The 20,292-nt window shown below is 34.5% G+C and overlaps 1 protein-coding gene across 8 annotated transcripts in view; it reads right to left on the bottom strand.

The window, feature by feature from the left end:
• LOC149806869 (cAMP-dependent protein kinase catalytic subunit beta) overlaps positions 1 to 20,292 on the bottom strand; it is a 489,283-nt gene that overhangs the window by 65,465 nt on the left and 403,526 nt on the right. For 7 of the 8 annotated variants that reach the window (XM_089958918.1, XM_089958928.1, XM_089958958.1 and 4 more), the window contains one exon: positions 1,178 to 1,304. In XM_089958918.1, coding sequence (XP_089815044.1) covers positions 1,178 to 1,304 — 127 coding nt within the window. Of the gene's footprint in view, positions 1 to 1,177; positions 1,305 to 2,004; positions 2,132 to 20,292 lie in introns of all 8 variants that reach the window. The other variant, XM_089958910.1, reaches the window with a different exon arrangement.

The following is a 20,292-nucleotide window of genomic DNA, read 5'->3' as shown; positions in this document are numbered from 1 at the left end:
CAAGTACAATTGTTTTTGACATGGGAGAGATAGAGAGGAGAAACAGAACAGGAGCCCACTACCTCTGGTAAAAATGGCTAGAGCAGACAGTGGCAGTGATGTACAGTGAGTGTAGCTTTAACATGAGAATGTAGACATTCAGAACTTTTATAGATATCTGTATGAAGTGGTTTGTATTCTATGCAACATTTAAAGACTTCATCATTTAAAATTTAACAAGACCTACGTTTGCGACCCTGCACCTATCTATGTATTAACTGCCCCATGAATGTAGACATGTTTGCTTCATGGGGTCAACATGAATGGACCAAATCATTTTCTTTCAACATTCCATTTTATCAGTTTTTAAAGATAAGTTTTAAGTATATTTATACTAACGAACATTTTTTCTAAAAAAGGCTAACTTTTACATTATAGTAAAGTTCAAAGTTTTACATTGCTGAATTTTGGATACTGAATATATAACAACTGCATAAAAGACTTCCATTGAAAAGCATTTAATAAAATAACTGCCCTAGGGTGGGGTATTTTTTAGAGAGGTTTCCATAAAGTTTATGTGCAAATCACTTCAAGTTTCAGATCCCCTGGGTTGTAAGGGTTAATTGTATAAATATATGAGTATGAGATACAATTAAAGTTTCATATACACAGTATAAAGTCCATTTATAATAACTTTAATCTACTTATGCTTCATTCTTTCTATTAAATATTCGTTTGAATTAAAGTCACTGTATTTTAGACTAATAATATCTTTACACACTTTAAAAGATTTTTTAATATATTACGTGTACATAGGTAAAGAAGCTACCTAAATGGTCAACTTTAGAAATATTCTTTCATTTGTATCTCATAGTTCCAGTTTTTGACCTACAACCTTCCAGCCCCATTTCATGTTTAACAATATCAAAGTAGCTACCAAGCATTTAATACTGAATATACACAAGAATGTATAACCTTGCTAAAGGTCACAGAGATGAAGAAAAATGATGCACACAGTTATTATCAGATTCTGTACTCAAGTCTACATTCTCTTGTCTTTCTGTACAACACTTACCAAAGGCAACAGAAGTATTTGCTCAAGGAACATATAAAGCTTAGTACCCAGGACCAACAGCAAGTAAGATATAGAAGAATGTTGCTAGTGGCAACATAAACCTAGGACAACACCACACTATACCTTGAGATAACCCACTGAATCAAGGAGTAAATTCTCAGGTTTTAAATCACGGTACATTATATCCAAATGGTGCAAGTATTCCAAGACCAAGACAATTTGAGCTGCATAAAATCGGGAATGTGGCTCGCTGTCAAGAAAAGCACAACATAAAAAATCATAATAAACAGGGTGTAAAAAGGAATTTAAAATTAAGATATCTTAATTAAAATATGTTTTTAAATCCAACCCTACACTATTGATTCAAGATACAAAGTCTAGGGTTGAATTTGCTGTCAAAAGAAAAGAAAAGAAAAAAAACAAAGTTATAACATGTAGCAGAATTGTTACTTTATATGAAAAACTGATACTGCATTAATGCATATGGAACACATTTTTTGAAAATTCATCAAAGGCAACTTTTTACATTCCTTGAAGAATCAAATTTTCTTGTGGAAAAAATTCTATATCTATTGGGCAGAGCCAATTTATCTCAGACTTAAAATGAGAAATTAAGGTCAGATCACTAAAAATAGAATTCTTCCTCCTCAATGAATATTGAAAAGAACCAAAGTTGGTAATTCAATTTATTGATCAGTTCTGCATATAAAATGACATCTCAATGAAGATATATATATATATATATATATATATATATATATATATATATATATATATATATATATATACACATACATACATATATATATATATATATATATATATATATATATATATATATATATATATATATATATATATATATATATATATATATATATATAATTTGGGGGGAAGGGAGATACTCAGGAAAATAATTAAACTACTATCTACTGACAATGTCTACTTACTTTAAGGTAACCTGTTGAGTCTATTAGTAAATTCTCTGGCTTAAGATCTCTGTATATGAGATCTAAGAAATGGAGGTATTCAAATGCCAAAACTATTTGTGCTGCATAAAACCGGGAATGTGGCTCGCTGTGAAAGCAGAGAAAAATGTTAAGTAGTTGATGTAGAGCTGAATTTTATGCTGAAAAAATGGAAGAAACATAGAAAGACATACAAGTCAAGCCATGTATAAAAATGTCCATCTTCTTAAACTGAATAACTATATAGATTTTCAGCCAAATCTGGTTTTGTTCCTAGGTATCAAACATCTTGCTTCAAGTCATTGTGCCTGAAGCAGATAGATTCTAGTGTAAAAATGTACAGCGTCATTAATATGGATAGACAATGTATTAATTACTCTTTTCAAAAGCCAGTTTTGACTATGAAAGTGTTACTTTTCATTAACACATCAAAATGTAGTTTGAGAGTTGGAGGTGTGTAATTTCAATTATGTATTATTTACCCCCTATTTATTGCATTGCTGTTATCTTTTCCTGGTGCCAACCAGCAGTCACAATGAGATTATTCCTTCCTTCAATTAGTATGAAATGTGAATTTCCTTTCAGTGAGAAAAGTGCTTGCATCTGAAAAATATGCAGTGTTCAAAACAGCCCAAAATCATGTACAGAATGACTGTTCTGCCTGGCTGGCTACATTTTCCTGTCCATATACATCTGGTTCATTTTGGCAACAAAAAATAGCCAAACAAAACAAATAAGTGTTTTTTTTTATAATTTGCTTTTTTTTCCCCTGGTGTCTTTACATTGCAATGATTATGTTTATTTGTGAGGTAAAAGCTTGGCTATTTCTGAATGAAATATGTAAGCAGCAATGTGAATGATCAATACAAGATAACATGAACCAATTAAATCATACTGTCTAAATCTATCTTCAACTTAACTTTGTGCATAATCAATCAGCTGCAAGATGATCAACATGAATCCATCTACATTTTGCAACATTAGTTCAACCAGTTGGACACTGACTCATTTGATAGCCATTTGACTGACAGGATAATGAATTTTTTAATGGATTAATGTTTATCTTGGTTTTGCAGGTTTAAGGCCATTTTTTTCAACACATGATAGACAATACATGGTAGCCAGCATAGTTGGTGGAGGAAGAGTCCAGGAAGAACTAATGATCCACAGGAAACTGCTGACAACATTTCTCAGAAACCCACATTAACTTAACTGAGACTCAACACCTATCAAACAGAGGCAAGATGTGAATGATCTGTAAAGGCGAGACCTTTGACCAGAAGTCCTGCCTTGCTAGCAGAATTATTAAAATTATTTTAAATAGCTATGTCTATTCAAAATTTGTGTTATTTTTTTTTAAATTTCATTTCACTGTTTATAACATAAAATTGCACCAAGTAGCTGACATTTTTTAAAATCAGTGACAATATTGTAATCAATTTATTTCTCTCTCCAAGTTAGGATCATTATATTAAGCAGAGTTAAGAACACTGTATTTTGTTTAGCTAGACTGGTGATGATTGTCCTATGTTTTATTCCAATTTTGGTGATGGACCCTCTAATTAGAACTAAGATCCTACTAAAACAATGTACTTTTGACCCTTATTTGGGGTTTCTTTTTTACATCTTTTAGTTTAAAATATTAATATTGTTTATTTGAAAATTAGTTGTGTTTTAAAATCTTAGCAGAATCAATTGTATTATTGTTGTGTTCATAAATTCATTTAGGCTGGGTTTTTTTATTTATTCAAATTATTCTAGTGAGTCTTCTCTGGAAGTACAAAGTGCTCTTCAAAAATAACATTATCTGAAATAGAGACCTGAATTTAAAGTAAAATTTCAAATAAAGATTTAATTCTTGGATTGTATTATTGCAATCCAACAAGACTTTTGGCACATCAGCAAGATATGGACCAACACAGGCACATCAACTCCTTCACTGTTGGATTTAATTTGGATTTCTAATAAAGTTTATTCAGAACTTTAATTTTTCGGGCTTGTGTCTATAATTCGAGGAATTATTTGGGATTTAATTTGCAATACTGCAAGTTTTTTTGTTTTACATTTTCACTTTATACTGTAGGGAAAAAAACTGTTGAATTTTACAAAGCTTGTTGCTTCTCACTCTTTTCTATTACTTATTTCAAGATCATAGTCATAATGCAATGTATGTGTGTGTGTGGTATGGTAACAATTGTTCAAAATTATTTTATGCATTCTGATCAAATAAACAGACTGAAGTCACTGATTATATCTACATATCTCTCTCCATATTTTTTGCCTTTACTAAACAGGATTGAATTTAATCATCTTCAACATGATTATTGTTAACACTTTGTAATTTGAAATCTGTTTAAAAATAACATTAATTTTGTTGATAACAAGTCATTAACCTGTACAATTAGCAATGTAACAAAATTAAGATATGACAGTAAGAATCTGTAATGTAAACGGCTATGTTGATATTGATCTCCAGGACAGAGACTACCATTATTTCATACAGAGATTTCAAGCAGAAAATCAATTTTGGCACAATACTTTTTTCATTTTTCCACTAAAATCATTGTGTAAGATGTAACAAAGGCAATTTTACCTAGGCTGAAGACTGAAATTTACAGACATTAACCTATATCACTGCCTACATTATAACATAAATGAAATTTGAATAACCTTTACATTGTATTTATTACATTCTTCCAAAACTAATTTGTCAATAAAGGACTAGAAAAAAATGTGTGTGATGTGTGTGGTTTGGATTTTTAATGTAGCTTTAACAATTTTCCAGTCATATTGCTATGATGTCTGCAATGTGGCAGTTTATAGTGATGTCTGGCACTGAGGCATCATGCTGCAGACCATGTATCATGATGTCCTACCCAGTCACATTATCCTGACACCAGGCCGACTAGTCCTAACACTAACCTCTTAATGCTGAGTGCCTAGTGAGACAGCTGTTAGTACCACTTTTATAAGTCTTTGATATGACTAGGTTGGGATTTTAACCTATGACCTCCAGCATCCAAGGCTGACACTCTAACCACTAAGCCAACGGAGCAGTGACTAGAAGAAAAAAACAACCTTATCCAGCATCAAATTGGTTTATGAAAATTCTGGGCAAGTAATAATTTTCATCCTGCTAGTCCTGTGACACTGCCATCAACTTTTCATAACCATTAAAACATTACCCCCTAGCGACGAGTTAACGTCGCAGGAGGTAGTAGCCTACTGCCGAGCTCTCTAGCATCATGGTCATACATGATACACTAAAGTGGGTGGTATTATAGAAAGGTAGACAGATGTAGCTCTACAATGATACCAAATAATCTGGAATATCTAGTTGCACTACAAAATACAGATTTAAAAAAAATAATTTTTTGGACCCTATTTTTGTCTACCCAAAATTCGCCCGTGGTCAGAATCCGATTTTGTTTCCGGATTTTAGACTTTTTGGTCTCAGATCTAAGGTAAACCAGTATGAACTGCAAACAGACAGATGAACCTTTGCAAAAAGTAGGATAACATAGGCATTTGGTATCAAGAGTGGTCTCAATACAAAAATAATGGCTCCATTTAGCAAAGAAAAAGAAAAAAAAGAACTCCAACTTTTACCCTTCTGCTCGTGCGCGAGCCAAGTAGCCAATGAAAAATAATGTCTCTAACACAACTAGGCAGTATTTTTTTTATAAATATCACTGGGGATTTGGTGTTTTCGGTTGTCATTTAATGGAGCTTTTAATTTTAGTAATGGTGGCCATTATACATACTGCATATGGCTTTAAAACTTTCATGTCAGAATGCTTGGTGTATCATTCTGTAAAATTTCTGGGATATTATATAATGGCTTCCTATTTTTATTAGCAGTGACAATATCTGATGTACAAATTGCAGATCAGAATCTTTAGAGACAATTTTGGGGTCCTAATGCAACAATAAAATTGTCACATCTGGTAACTTCTGAATGGTTTTTCAAAAGCCATTCAACGGATTTTCTTTTATTAGTCATAGAAATATCTGATATTGGAACAGCATTAAATTTAGCCAAATTTGGTTATGCAGTTTTTGAGAAGAACTCGTTTAAAGGCTTTTCACATTTTAATAACAGTTGTTGCATCTTACCTCAGATTGGCATAATTTGTAAAACTATTTAAATCCTCCTATAGCAGTGTTTCCTTTAACGTTTTTTTAGTTGTTTTTCAAAAGAAGTCTTGTAATAGTAGCCACATATGATAGCAGGTAAGCATAACTATTAAAACAATTTAAATACTGCTATAGCAGTATCTTTTCTTTCAAGTCTGTTCAGTGGTTTCTTAGTAAATGTAAAGGATTTTAATAATGGAACTATGTTTACATGGATCAGCATCATCTGTAAAAGCCTGGAAGACCTTCAAGCTAGGCTGCTCAATGCCAAGCTTGGTTGAAATTAGTTGAGGTTATTTTAACATATTAACCCCTGGAGCTTTTTGACATTTTTGCCTGAAAATCGAGTAGGAAACACATTTTGAAAGCTATTTCTGAATAGACTCGAAAACACCAAATCCCCAGTCATCTTTTAATAACATACTGCCTAGTTGTGTTAGAAACATCATTTTTCGTTGGCTATTTGACTCCCGCATGAGCAGAAGGGTAAAAGTTGCACTTTTATTTTTTTATTTTTTATTTTTGCTAAACGGAGCCATTTTTTTTGTATGGAGACCACTCTTTATTCCAAATGCCCATCTTATCCTACTTTTTGCAAAGGCTCATCTGCTGTCTGTTTGCAGTTCATACCAGTTTGCCTTAGATCTGAGACCAAAAAGTCTAAAATCCGGACAAAAAATGGGATTCCGACCACGGGCGAATTTTGCGTTAAAAAAGTCGGGTCCAAAAAATGAGGTTTTTCATTCTGTGTTTTGTAGTGCAACTAGATATTCCAGTTTATTTGGTATCATTGTAGAGCTACATCTGTCTACCTTTCTATAATACCATCCACTTTAGTGTATCATGCATAACCATGTCGCTACAGAGCTCGGCAGTAGGCTACTACCTCCCGCCCTGTAAAGTCGTCGCTAGGAGTTAATGTGTTAATAAGTTGAAAATAGAAATGGTGACCACTGCCATACCAAAAGTTCACCAGATGAGCTAAAAGAAAGTTGATCCATCTCCTATTTATGACAAAATTCACTAGTCACTCCACCCCTCATGATTCATCATGGAGAAATACTGCATATCAGAAAAGATCTAGCTGTAATGCAGAGGTATGTGGCATTACTGAAATACCAGTTTACCAAAGCATTATTTTCCTGTAGTATGTACCATCAGACTTTTCAATGTACTGGTACATGTACTTCATTAGTTTCTGTCAGTAAGGAATGTATGGATATTCTCAATAATATTGCTAAGAAATGAATGATATTAACAGCATGTTAATGTTTTAATTTTTTGTGACAAAATAATTCCTACAATTTTGTTTTTATAAAACAACTTAATATCAAAATTAAATCTGAATACTAAAAGTAAAATTATATTTATGATCCATTAACCATGTTTGACACGTGTTGCGTATTATGCTGATGTAGTGACCAAATGGAAAGTTGTGGAAGTTATTCAGACCAAATACATTAGACAAAAATTTGGATTATAAACCAAAAATGTCATATTTTTAAAGTTATTTACTAGTATCTGTACACGTGTTTAGTACAAGCATTCCTTTGTATGACCTCAAATCATTCTAAGATTTTCAGGAGCGCAGCTGTTTTCTATTTGAATTTTATGCTATTTCTTAATTCCTCCAACTGCCAGGAAGGTACTAGCAACTTTCTCACATACCCAAATTAGCCAAACCAGCAACTCGAACCAATGCGGACGGAGGTGAGATGTCAGTGATCGATAAAGGCAAGCGCTTTAGACCAAGGCCAGTTTTATTGAGGACCACGTGGATATTGTTACGAGTTTTTGGTGAAAACCCCAATTAATTTCTATATGACCATCCATTCAGAGGGAGTAGTGACAGCAAGATTTTAAAACAGCTGTTGTGGCAATTATGTTGGATGTATGATTGTCACCGTTTTCAAAGCAACTAGATATCAAAGCAGGCAACACAAACTTTTTTCTGGACCCCAAGTGGCCAAGTGGTCCAAAACGCTCTCCATTATGGATCACTGCCATCTCACCTCTGTCTGCGCCAGTTTGAGTCTCGGATTCAACCAATGTGGGTATATGAGAAAGCTTGCCAGTAGCTTCTCGTGGGTCGGTGGTTCTTTCCGGGGTTTTCCCTGGTTCTTCCTCCACCATTAATACTGGCCGCTATGTATAGCCTATCGTGTGCTGAAAAAATGCGTTAAACCCCACAACAACAGACTTTTTACTCTTATAAAATCTGGGCAATTTAGAAACACATACATAGACAACTGGTTCATTGAGGTTGAGATAGGTCAGCTACAGCTAGTTGGTCACACAGTTTCACCGGCTTCATAGTAAATGAATTCTCTCAAGATTTTAAAGCATATACAAAATTCTTTAGTTATCTATACAGATTTTATTTTAGCCTTAAACATATCTATAGATTTCACATATGTACAGAACAAAGCCAAAATGGTTCAAATTAATGTTGAGCTTAACATGTCCACAGACATTAAAACTGACATGGTGTCTGTAATGACCTATCATGGCGATGTTGTATATGACTGATGCACCCTTGATTTATGCTAGTTAACCAGACCACATTTCTAGACTCCAAAGAAGTTCAAGCAAACTAGGGGTCATTGTGAGGTGTCCAGTTTGCAGATGTAAGAACTGTAAAGTATGTATATAAAGCCTTCTTCTGGGAACTAGTTTGTTGCCACATTTCAGTTCCCTGGTAAAAGAGATAAAGTTAAGCAGACAAGTCATCAAAGTGCTGGCAGATGAAAACCCCTAAGAAATTAAATGAGCTGCTTTCAGAATCTTCATCCTGGTGAAGGTTTTGGAAACAGAAGCTAGACAGAAAGGAAGGCATCTTCCTCTTAGGGTATGATAGGGCTATTTGGTCTCATCTCCATGCTTCAAAAAAGGGACTTTATGATTGAAAGGAGTACAAGACTAACTCATTGTTCTTCTATCCTTGGGGAAAGGAACCGACAGTTTCCTCTCAATGCAGTATGTGGCGAATTCAAGTTCTCCTTGAGGATGATCACTGGCATACCCCCACCACCACCATCCACCAATCAATTTAATCATGGCAAAGTCCTCTATGGTGTCAAGATACAAACTGTCTACCATATGACAGCTCCATAGGGGTTAAACAGGAACATCGCAAGAACAGAAGTGACCTGATCCCTTCCCCAGGAAAGGTAATCACAGCTTGAAGCCTGCTTCCCAGTGGGATTCAACTGAAACATAGTTGGGGGGGGGGTGGCAAAACCAATTCCCTATTCCAAAGATTGGTATCCAATGGCCCTAGACATTCAGTGAAAAAGATTACTGAAAAGTGTAGATCAATACCAATTACCGTACCCAGTGAGTGGCACTTTGCGCTCTGTAATCGGCACCTGGTGTAAGACACTGTGATTGTCACTTTGGACATTACATGGTGACCCTTCAAGTAAAGCAGAGGTACACTCAAGTAAGAAGAAAACCAAGATGGCAGGACTCACTACTGGGTGCTGGTACAATAATATGCCTCCACCGGAAGTCCCAAGGACCGTTCACTCAAGGAAGCTGACATATTCCTTCCACTTGAGGTCATAGAAACAATTTCACTTTGGACCAGCTGGATATCATAAGAAGTCTTCTTAAAAGCGGTAACCCCATGTCGATGAGATATTCCATTCAGGAGGAGAAGCATTAAGAAGATTATCAGGAGAGCTTCTGTAGAGGCAATAAGCCGTCATTTTTAATCTGGATGATATAGAGATCACATGAAGCATTCTGGTGAAAACCCAATGCTGACAGACATTCCATACTGAAGGAGTAGCAACAAGATTTTCAAAATGGCTATTATGGCAGCCATAATTAACATTAGATCAGCCCCATGTTCATAAAAGCCAAATTAGGCATTTGTGAATCTTTCAGTGAAAACCCCATGCTGATATGACCATCCCTTAATGGAGGTGTAGTCATAACAAGATTTTCAAGATGGCCACTGTTGGTCATAATGGATCTCAGAATGGCATCATTTTTCATTTAGGTTCAATGAGACATCATGACAAGTCTTCTGGTGAAATGTCAATTTCACTGAGGAGACTTAACAAGAATTTTGAGAAAGATGTTGTAGTGGTCATATTGGAGGTCTTCATTTAGATCCAACAAGATATCTTAAGAATCTTTATGTGTAAACCCCATGCTGATATGATTATTCATTCTGGATGAGTAGCAATAACAGGATTTTTAAGAAGGTCACTGTGGCAGCCATAGTGAATGTCTGACAAGCACCATTTACATTCAGGTCCAACCAGTCAATGTGATGATGAGCATCTGTGTAAAGTTTGATGGCAATTCTCCAAGTAGTTTTGGAGTAGCAAAAACAAACCAACAGCTGGATACATGATGTACAATGGACAACAGGCCATCCTGTACACTGTTTGGTCTAAGATCAGTAAGGCTAGAAAGTTTTCAACAAGTTGTTAAAAAAAGTCAAACTTTCCCAAAGTTTGAAATAAAAAATGTCACTCCTATTCATAGGACCTATCAGTGTTTACAGAATACACTCTGCTCTCAAAATAATACTCAGACAAATGACTACTGTTACAAGTGACATGAAATGTTGTCATGATACCCATACTTACCAATTGTCATGAGGAATTCTAACATGGTTCTGAAGATAGATGATTTAGTACCCCAAGTGTTCTCTGCCAACAACCTTAGAGTCCCCTACCTTATAATATAGCTGATATCAAACAAGAGAAAACTGTCATATGGATTTTAATGTGTAACTGTGGCTCTTTCTTTTCAATTCTTGTATCATAAAGCATGTTAGTCATGTGCTTCCCTTATGTGCCTCTCTGCCAAGCAATCCCATTTTATTTTCTAAATGTTGCATCATCCAAACAAGTGTAGAAAATCTACTGAGATCATGCTCCTGCCACTTTCTAATCTGTAATTAATGCATTACTTGTAAATGTGCAGAGTAATGCTGTGATGCTGTTAGAACAGGACTTTTCAATGTTCCACACATACTGAACCATGCTGAAGGCAGGACAGGACATGAAGATATTATCTAGGCTTAATAGGTATGGCTGTTATTAACTGGAAATCCATAAATACCTAAGGAATACTTTTTGGACAATTTGACAGATCTGACTCATTACAACATTCTGCTGCTGAAAGAAAAGTGACCTGAAAGTGCAAAATGTTTGACCAGTAGAACATAATTTTATTTGGAAATATTACCTTGACTTACTTTCTGGAATATATCCATATTATGTTAGTATGAGCTTTGTGAGCCTAATGCTGCAAGGAATTGCCAAAATATGTCAAACTGAATAAACAAAAGACAAGCTTATGGTATATTTTTTAATTTAATCTGTGGGAACATGGTTCTGATGAATAGTGGGGTTTTACCTTGCTTTAATTCAATTTTGTCTTTTTGCAAGTTAATACTTTCTTTCATTTTTCATGTACAGAAAAGCTCAAAAAATAAAATAAGTTCTAAATTTCTTATCATGTCATCATTTCATTGCATTCTTTGAATCAATTTATAAAATCCATCTCCCCTTTCACTGTAATCTAGAAATTTTCTTGTGTACTTTAGTCTTATGTTATACAATAATCCAGATTATCAAATAGGCATTTTTCTTGGGAACCATTTACTTTATTCTATTGCATAAATCTGATTTCCAGCTTTTTTTATTTTTTTTAAATCTGATGGAGAATTCAGTCTCGATCATAACAGACTGTACAGCTTTCATTGTATGTACAAATTTAGTGCAAGACTATAAATTACCTAATGCAAATTTAATTAATTAATCAATTTTCTTCAATCCTCCCTTCAGGCATTATTTTAATTAGACTGACACGGGATATGAATTATGCTTATACAAAACAGTATGTATCTGGTACTCATGACTAACAGCAAATATCACTTCTCTCATATAAGGGCATTTCTTTACACACTATGACCAGAAATTAGCATCCAGCATATAAGTCTATTTTGTAAATAGTTTATCATTTCTTCTCTATGAAGATCATGGTGAAAACAGTAAGAAAACTGATGCAAGAAACTCTGGTCAGAATGTATAAAATCTGCAATTTATGGATCTTTCAATCCCAAATCTTCAAGCACAGAGAATATCTGAAAAAAAATATACATGTATGCATAAAATATTGAAATTTAAGTAAAACTGCAAACATGGTCTCCTACCTCATGAGCTGCAAATTCTGTGAATACAACAATACAATAGAAACATCTATCTATTAAAACCCCACCTGAAACACCTGTAGACAAAAATGTTTGAACAGACTTTGGATACATCATGTTTGCATTTTATGGGGATCATGTTTGCATTTTATGGGGATATACATGTGATTCATAAAAAACAATAATTCAGACGAAGGTAGTGCAGATAATCAAGGTTCTCACTCAGCAATATGTTGGACTCTTTCTAAACAGGTGGTATAAATTCAAGGTCCATTATACTTATAAGCATTTGTGAACCTCAGCAACAACCCAACCTGGACACTAGCCTTCCCATAACTTAATGAAGAAAATACATTTAGTAACATGTAGAGAAGTAAAATAAGATGATGACAACCTCCGACAGCAAAAATTTAATTAACAGACTCTCATATATATATATATATATATACACACACCCAAACACACCAGGTCATGAGAAAACATCACTCTGGGCATAAAACTAACATTTTGCCATGCAACAATTCTATGCATTAAAGTTCATCTGTATGATGATGTCAAACTGCCTGTGGTGATATTTCATGCTTCACGACCCATATACATGTACTGTATATGATATATACATATATATTTACACACACATGTATTTGCATGTAAAATGTAAAATGTACAGAAAATGCATGATTTTTCGTTCCTCCATCCATCGCTGGTGTAGTTAATCCCCCCCACACTACAGTAGAATTAAGTACCTAGCAAACTGCCACCATGCCTCATCTGGCATGTGTTATACAACACCATCGCAGGTGGGTTTGGTACACATTATTGAATTTTTATTATGCAAAATCATCTTGGAGAGACATATTTTAAAGCACAATTAATAGCCCAGCAATTAACAGCAGATAAATAAACTGGATTCAATTTATTGCTGAAATATTGTGTGCAGATTGTCCTGATTTCAAAACTAATCTCTCCCTGTGATTTTTTTTTTCAACAAAGGAAAAATATCCTTGTTTTGGCCTAAAATTATACAATGTTCGTGAACACCAGATAGACTTCGGTACCCAAATCAAAATTAATCACTCTCACTTTCTCTCTCCTTAGTGTTAAGTCAACATTTGAGTTACTTTTTTAGTTCACTTTTTTAATTTAAAGATGTGTAGCTATTTAAGCTATTGTACTGTGGGTCATGTCAACATAAAGATTTTATTTTTGTTAATGTTTCTTGCATAGAGAATTAAGGAAGGGTGCTTTGCATTTGGACACAAGAGCAGATGACCCTACAAAACCGCTCATAACCCATGTCCTTTCTCATCAACCCCTCTCTCTCTCTCTCTCCACAATTGTAATTACTATAAATTACCTAATATTCCAAAGGGGGAGGGGCATTTATTAACATAGCTTTAACAACTTTTCCCTCATACATTGTCTGTAGTATGGCAGTTTATAGTGAGGAATACCCCTGAGGAATCATGCCACAGACATCTAGCACGATGTCCCACCCAGTCACATTATCCTGACACCAGGATGACCAGTCCTAACACTAACCGCTTAATACTGAGTGCCAAGCGAGGCAGCTGTTAGTAACTTTTTTTTATAAGTCCCTATGAGTTTAGTAAGTCATACAATTATATATATATATATATATATATTAAAATAGTGTCATCATCTGAGACTGCTCTGCAGAGGGGTACTGAAAGCAATTTGTGTATATATGGTAACTATACTTTTAATACAATTTCTATTATTCTGCGTTCAAATTTTCCTATGACTTGCAAGCCTGGCTTATTCCAGTTTTTGCACAGAAAGATTTTAACAAATTAATATATATGGCTTTTTAACAATCAAAGAATTGCATTTAATATTCTCAATTATTTGATGATAAAAAAATTGCCTATGGTTCCAATAATGTACAATTTTAACCAAAAAATTCTTGCTTTAGTAATATCTGTCATAAATTTTGTGTTTCATTGGCATTGTTCTTGTTATTGTTATGTATATTTAATTTATATTTGATTGAATTTAATTGTTTGAAGTTTAAAAAAATATTTTTACATTTCTTTACATGTCAAAGTAATGCACTCTTGTTTACTTGATGGCATTTTTTCAGAAAATTCAGTCTGACTTTACTTTTTTCATAAACCCCTAACAATAAGAACAGTTTCTATTTTTTACTTAGTTCTCGACTTTGATTCAGAAATCACTGAGACAAGTAAACAACTTTCTACTTTTATTTTCTTCTCAGTAAAATGATTGGTTTTTATCAAGGTTATTCTGGGAATACGCGATTTTAGATATGTAAACAGCCTCTATTTCACAAATCTGGGTTTTCTGAAATTGTGTCGTAGTTAGATTTAATAGTGATGTTTAGAGATATTTCTCAGTTTGTGCTTCTACCTTGGACACTGGAAAGTGTTTTGTTGTTACCAGTTTCAAGTTACATTTTAATTTTTATTCAAATTATTTTGATTCTAAAAGATTAATCCTTTTTCCTGGAAATATTTGAGTGCTCATACAGAATTCTTGGACAAAGATATTTCTTTAAATTTTATTCAGAATTCAAACACTAAGTATTATTTTCTGTGGTTCACAAAGAACACATTGGTACTTTACTGACTACAGTAAACTTTATTGCCTTCCATTTTAGATTTTTCTTCGAGCTCGAATTTGAATTCATTGGAACATTTCATTACTACGACTTTTAAAATTTAATTTGTGGATTATTCTTGGATTACTTTTGGATTTGATTCTTAAAACCGTAACACGTTAACCCTTGGAGTTTTTTTTCGTTTTTGTCTGAAAATAGAGTAGGAAACACATTTTGAAAGCTATTTCTGAATACATCCTAAAACACCAACTTCCAGGTGATCTTGCAATAACATACTGCCTAGTTGTGTTAGAAATATTGTTTTTCATTGGCTATTTGGCTTGCGCACAAGCAGAAGGGTAAAAGTTGGAGTTCTTTTTTCTCTTTTTGTTTGCCTAACAGACCGATTATTTTCATATCGAGACCACTCTTTATTCCAAATGCCCATCTTATCCTACTTTTTGCAAAGGTTCATCTGTCTGTCTGCAGTTCATACTGGTCTGCCTTACATCTGAGACCAAAAAGTCTAAAATCCGGACACAAAATCGGATTCCGACCACAGCCAAATTTTGGGTAGAAAAAAAATTAAGTCCAAAAAATGAGGTTTTTCCTTCTTTATTTTGTAGTGCAACTAGAAATTCCAGATTATTTGGTATCATTGTAGATCTAGATCTGTTTACCTTTCTATAATACCACCCACTTTAGTGTATCATACATGACCTTGATGCTACAGAGCTCGGCAGTAGGCTACTACCTCCTGCCATGTAAACTCGTCACCTGGGGTTTTGTTGTTGTTGTTGTAGGGTTTAATGCCACTTTTCAGCACACTATGGGCTATACATGACGGCCAGTATTAATGGTGGAGGAAGAACCCGGGAAAACCCCGAAAAGAACCACCGACCCACGAGAAGCTACTGGCAAGCTTTCTCACATACCCACATTGGTTGAATCTGAGACTCAAAACCACGCAGACAGAGGTGAGATGGCAGTGATCTGTAACAGAGAGCGCTTTAGACTACTTGGCCACTCAGGGCTGCTCCTGGGGTTTATGTGTTAAGTTCTTTTTTTCTCTCCATTTTTCCAGGGAAATAAATTATTTGTTTCATTTTTCAAAGCTTGTTGTTTTCACTCTTTCTTTGTTACTGTTTATTTGAGCCTAAACACAAAACATAAGATTATGCTAATGTCAATAATTCTTTTTACAAGCAACAATAAAGACAATCCAGTGCCCAACTATGCTTGCATGGTCTCTCTCTCTACCCCACTCTCTCTCTATTACTCATCAGTGTATGCTTAATGGGATCATAAAGAGTAAACCACACCTATATAAACAACACCACATAAACTTTGTGACAACTGGTGAATGTTATTCTACAGAAATAATTTTCTAATTATAAAAAGAAATTCAAGGGAAACTTGCAGTATTGTGAAATAAATCCAAAATAATCCTAAAAATGTGTATCACATGTCCAAAAAGAATAGTGTTTGAATGAATTTTAGGTCCTGAATATGTTCATATACCAATATCCTAGAATATGCTCAAGTGTCAACAGTCTTGATGTATCACAATGGAATTTTACAAAATGCCTCTGAACAAATCCACAATAATCTGAGAACAATATTTTAGTCCAAATTCAATGAACACTTTGCGACTCAAATGAATAATCCAATTAAATGAGTCTTCTCAAATTATATCTAAACACAACATTAAATGCATCTGCAGAATGATTTTAAAACTAGAGCATAGGAAACGGGAATGAATTGTCCATTTCTTAGTCCTTATATACAACCTACTGCTCTACGTCACAATATTTTCCTACTTAATGCCACAATACATCCCAGTGACATAACTCACAATACATGACATATGTCACAATAATCATTCATCCAATCAGAAAATATTAAAATGTAAATATGTTCTTCTTTTTAATAACCTGTGAAGGTCATAAGGCGAAAAAATGTGTGTGCTTCCAGTCAGTCAACCGTCTTATTTTTATACTGCCAACCTTAGTGCTCCCCCCCCCCAACCCAATTAAAAAATAATTGATTTGTGCATCTAACTGAGCCGGTTTTTCTCAGTACTTGAAGCACTTTGTATACATTAGATATATACATACTAATTACTATAATACATATATAATGTTAAAAAAAACTACAAAAAAACCCCAACAAACAAGACTACCTACTATAATGACCACTCCGGTGGCCTAGTGGTTAGAGCATCTGCATGGGAGGTCATGAGTTTGATCCCCAGTCGAGTCATATCAAAGACTTACAAAAATGGTACTAACAGCTGCCTCGCTTGATGCTCAGCATTAAGAGGTTAGTGTTAGGACTGGTGTCAGGATGTGACTGGGTGGGACAACATGCTACATGTCTGCGGCATGATGCCCCTGTGCTAGACATCACTATAAACTGTCACACTGCAGACATCATAGTGATATGACTGAAAAACTGTTAAAGCTACGTTAAAACTCCAAATCACACACACACACACACACCTACTATAATTTTAAAAACCAGCGTAATAGGATAGGAAAGGCACATATTTTATTTTGCCTAATATATAACTCAAATTTCAATTTATAGCTCATTGCAATCCACATTCATGGATCAAATGTTAAAGACACAACATAGATATACATAACAAAATGACAGTAAGAAAAATATAATTACATAATGATAAAAATTACCATTGCAAAATGTAACAGTCTGACGAGATGAAAATTAACTGTTGATTTTTCCCCGCTCATACCTTCCTTTGTATGTAACTTAAAAGATGTGCAAGTGCTTGCTGAAAAGCAATACTTCACCACATTAAAATGACAACCTACTGTAGATTATTAAAAGGTATTTAAAAAAAAAAAAAAAAAAAAAAGACTGACGCTTTATTGAACAAAAAGAATTTTCAGGAATTCTAAATAAAACCATTTCTTCCTTTTAACTTTTGAGTGTTTAAACCATTTCTGATATTCAACAGTGATAGGAAGAGTTCCATATTAGGTCATGTAGTACATATACTGGCTGTCAGATTGGCACCATTTTCATTGAGGACAAAGTAGACATCATTAGAATTTCTTTGGTGAAAACCCTGTCATAATGATCATATTCAGGGGTGTAGTGACAACATTATCTTTCTAACATTATACATTGCAGCCATATTGGATCTACAAATGGCACCATTTTCATTTAGAACCAGAAAAGCTGAAAAACAAAATTAAGAATGGCAAGCTAGGTGTAACACTACAATTTCTGGAGTTACAAACCTTGTATCTTATATATTTATTATCAAGGGGGCCAATTATTAGAAAGGTTTGAAACCTGCTGCCTATGCTCATAATATAGTCATTATTTGTGCCCATTTTAGTATCAAGCTCTCATTAAGTTAGTGTAGATCAGTGTACCTTGTTAAGTAAAGCGAGGACAGGGACAAGTATCTTTTGCAACTCACTCATCTCAGTGAAGAGTACTTGAAAAAAGATTCCTGAGCCCTGCTGGGTCACAGCAGCTCAATCAGAGTGCAATGAAAGAAGGTGGAGGGACTTTTTCTTAAACCCCTTTAATGATCTCTCCACCCCTACCATGATGCACAGAGAAACGAAAAATTGTGTGACCTGTACTGTAGCTCAGCACAATATGGAGGTGCCTTGGGAGTGGTTCACCATTAATGCTGTCAGGTGCGTTAAAATTATACTAATCCTACAATAAACTGAAGAAGAAAAAAAAAAAACAGAACAAGAATATAAATAAACTTTGACACAGATTAGTCTATGCAGTCACCAAAGGGAACCAATAGCTAGTTAAAATCACACAGACCATACTTATAATCTAGAAAAACATTTTTGTTCAAATGCTCTCTGATCATATTGTATGAATTAAATCTTCTTCGACATGGCCACTATTAGTTTGTTTAACAGCTGGGAAAATTTGATAAAGACTGTATTTCAATGCCTGATGATGACTGCACATACAAATGTAATAGCTTTGCTATTGTGAGAGACAAATAAAATACATGTCTATAAGAAGAAAAAGTTGAAAATGGTTCAAATTACACACCTATTTAGAGCAGATTTTCTTCTGTAATATAACGCTATAAAAAGTTGAGGAATTCATTTTCTTTGTACTAATAGAAACTGGAGTGCCTCAATGGGAATTTTCAAATTAGCTGCAAAATCTGCACCATTTTCATATCAGACAAACTAGGCACAACTAGATGACACTGGCTGAAAATCCCATGCCAACAGCACGAGCTATTAAGAATTACCGGTAGTAGCAAAGTATTCAGTATGTTCATTGTGGCAGAGATACTGAATGTCAGCTGGGCACCAAGTTCATTTCAGCCAAGCTAGATAAACTTGATATTACAAGTCTTTTTGTGACAACCTATGTCAATATTACCATCAATTCTGGAGGAATAGCAATAACAAGATTTGCAAGATGGCCACCATGATGGACATATTGGATGTCAGATCAGCATAATTTTTATTCAAGACCAAGCAAGCACCATCAACTTCATGTCAATACAGTTGCTGTGGTGGTCATACTGAATGTCAGATCTGCATTATTTTCAGCTGGAATCAACCATACATCATAAAAAGTCTTCTGGTGAAACCCGATGCTGGTTTATGAGAAGCAGGAATAACATGATATTGTTTTTAATGGTTGCCAGGTAGCCATGCTGGTTGTTAGATCAGCATCTATTTCTTTAGTACCAACAAGACATCACAAGTCTTCTGGTGAAAACCCAATGTCAATATGACTTCTCCATCCATGAGGCAAAGTGTCAATATTTTCAAGATGGCCACAATGGCAGTCGTATTGGATATCAGATGGGAAAAATTTTTATTTAACCCCAACTAAACATCATCAGTTTTCCAACGAAAACCCTATGATAATATGACTTACATTCAGGAGAAATAAGCATTAACAAGATTTTCAAGCTGTTTGCTGTGGTGGTCAGAATGACTCAGATTCGCACCACCGCTCCGGTTGCCTAGTGGTTAGACCATCTGCCTCGGATGCGGGAGGTTGTGGATTCGATCCCTGGCCGAGTCAAATCAGAGACTTACAAAAATGGTACTAACAGCTGCTTCACTTGGCGCTCAGCATTAAGAGGTTAGTGTTACGATTGGTTGGCCTGGTGTCAGGATAATATGACTGGGTGGAACATCATGCTATGTGTATGCGGCATGATACCCCAGTGCTAGACATCATAGCGATATGACTATAAAATTGTTACAGCTAAATTAAAAATCCAAGTCACACACACACACACACAACTTTCATCTAGGACCTAGTAGACATTATAAAAGGCCTTCAGATGAAAACCCCATGTCTATGAGTAGCAAATAAGAACATTTTCAAAATGACTGCACTG

Source organism: Sinohyriopsis cumingii, chromosome 1 (genome assembly GCF_028554795.1).
Source record: "Sinohyriopsis cumingii isolate HCF-2022 chromosome 1, ASM2855479v2, whole genome shotgun sequence".
NCBI classification, from domain to species: domain Eukaryota; kingdom Metazoa; phylum Mollusca; class Bivalvia; order Unionida; family Unionidae; genus Sinohyriopsis; species Sinohyriopsis cumingii.
This window is presented reverse-complemented; position numbering and strand designations above follow the sequence as displayed.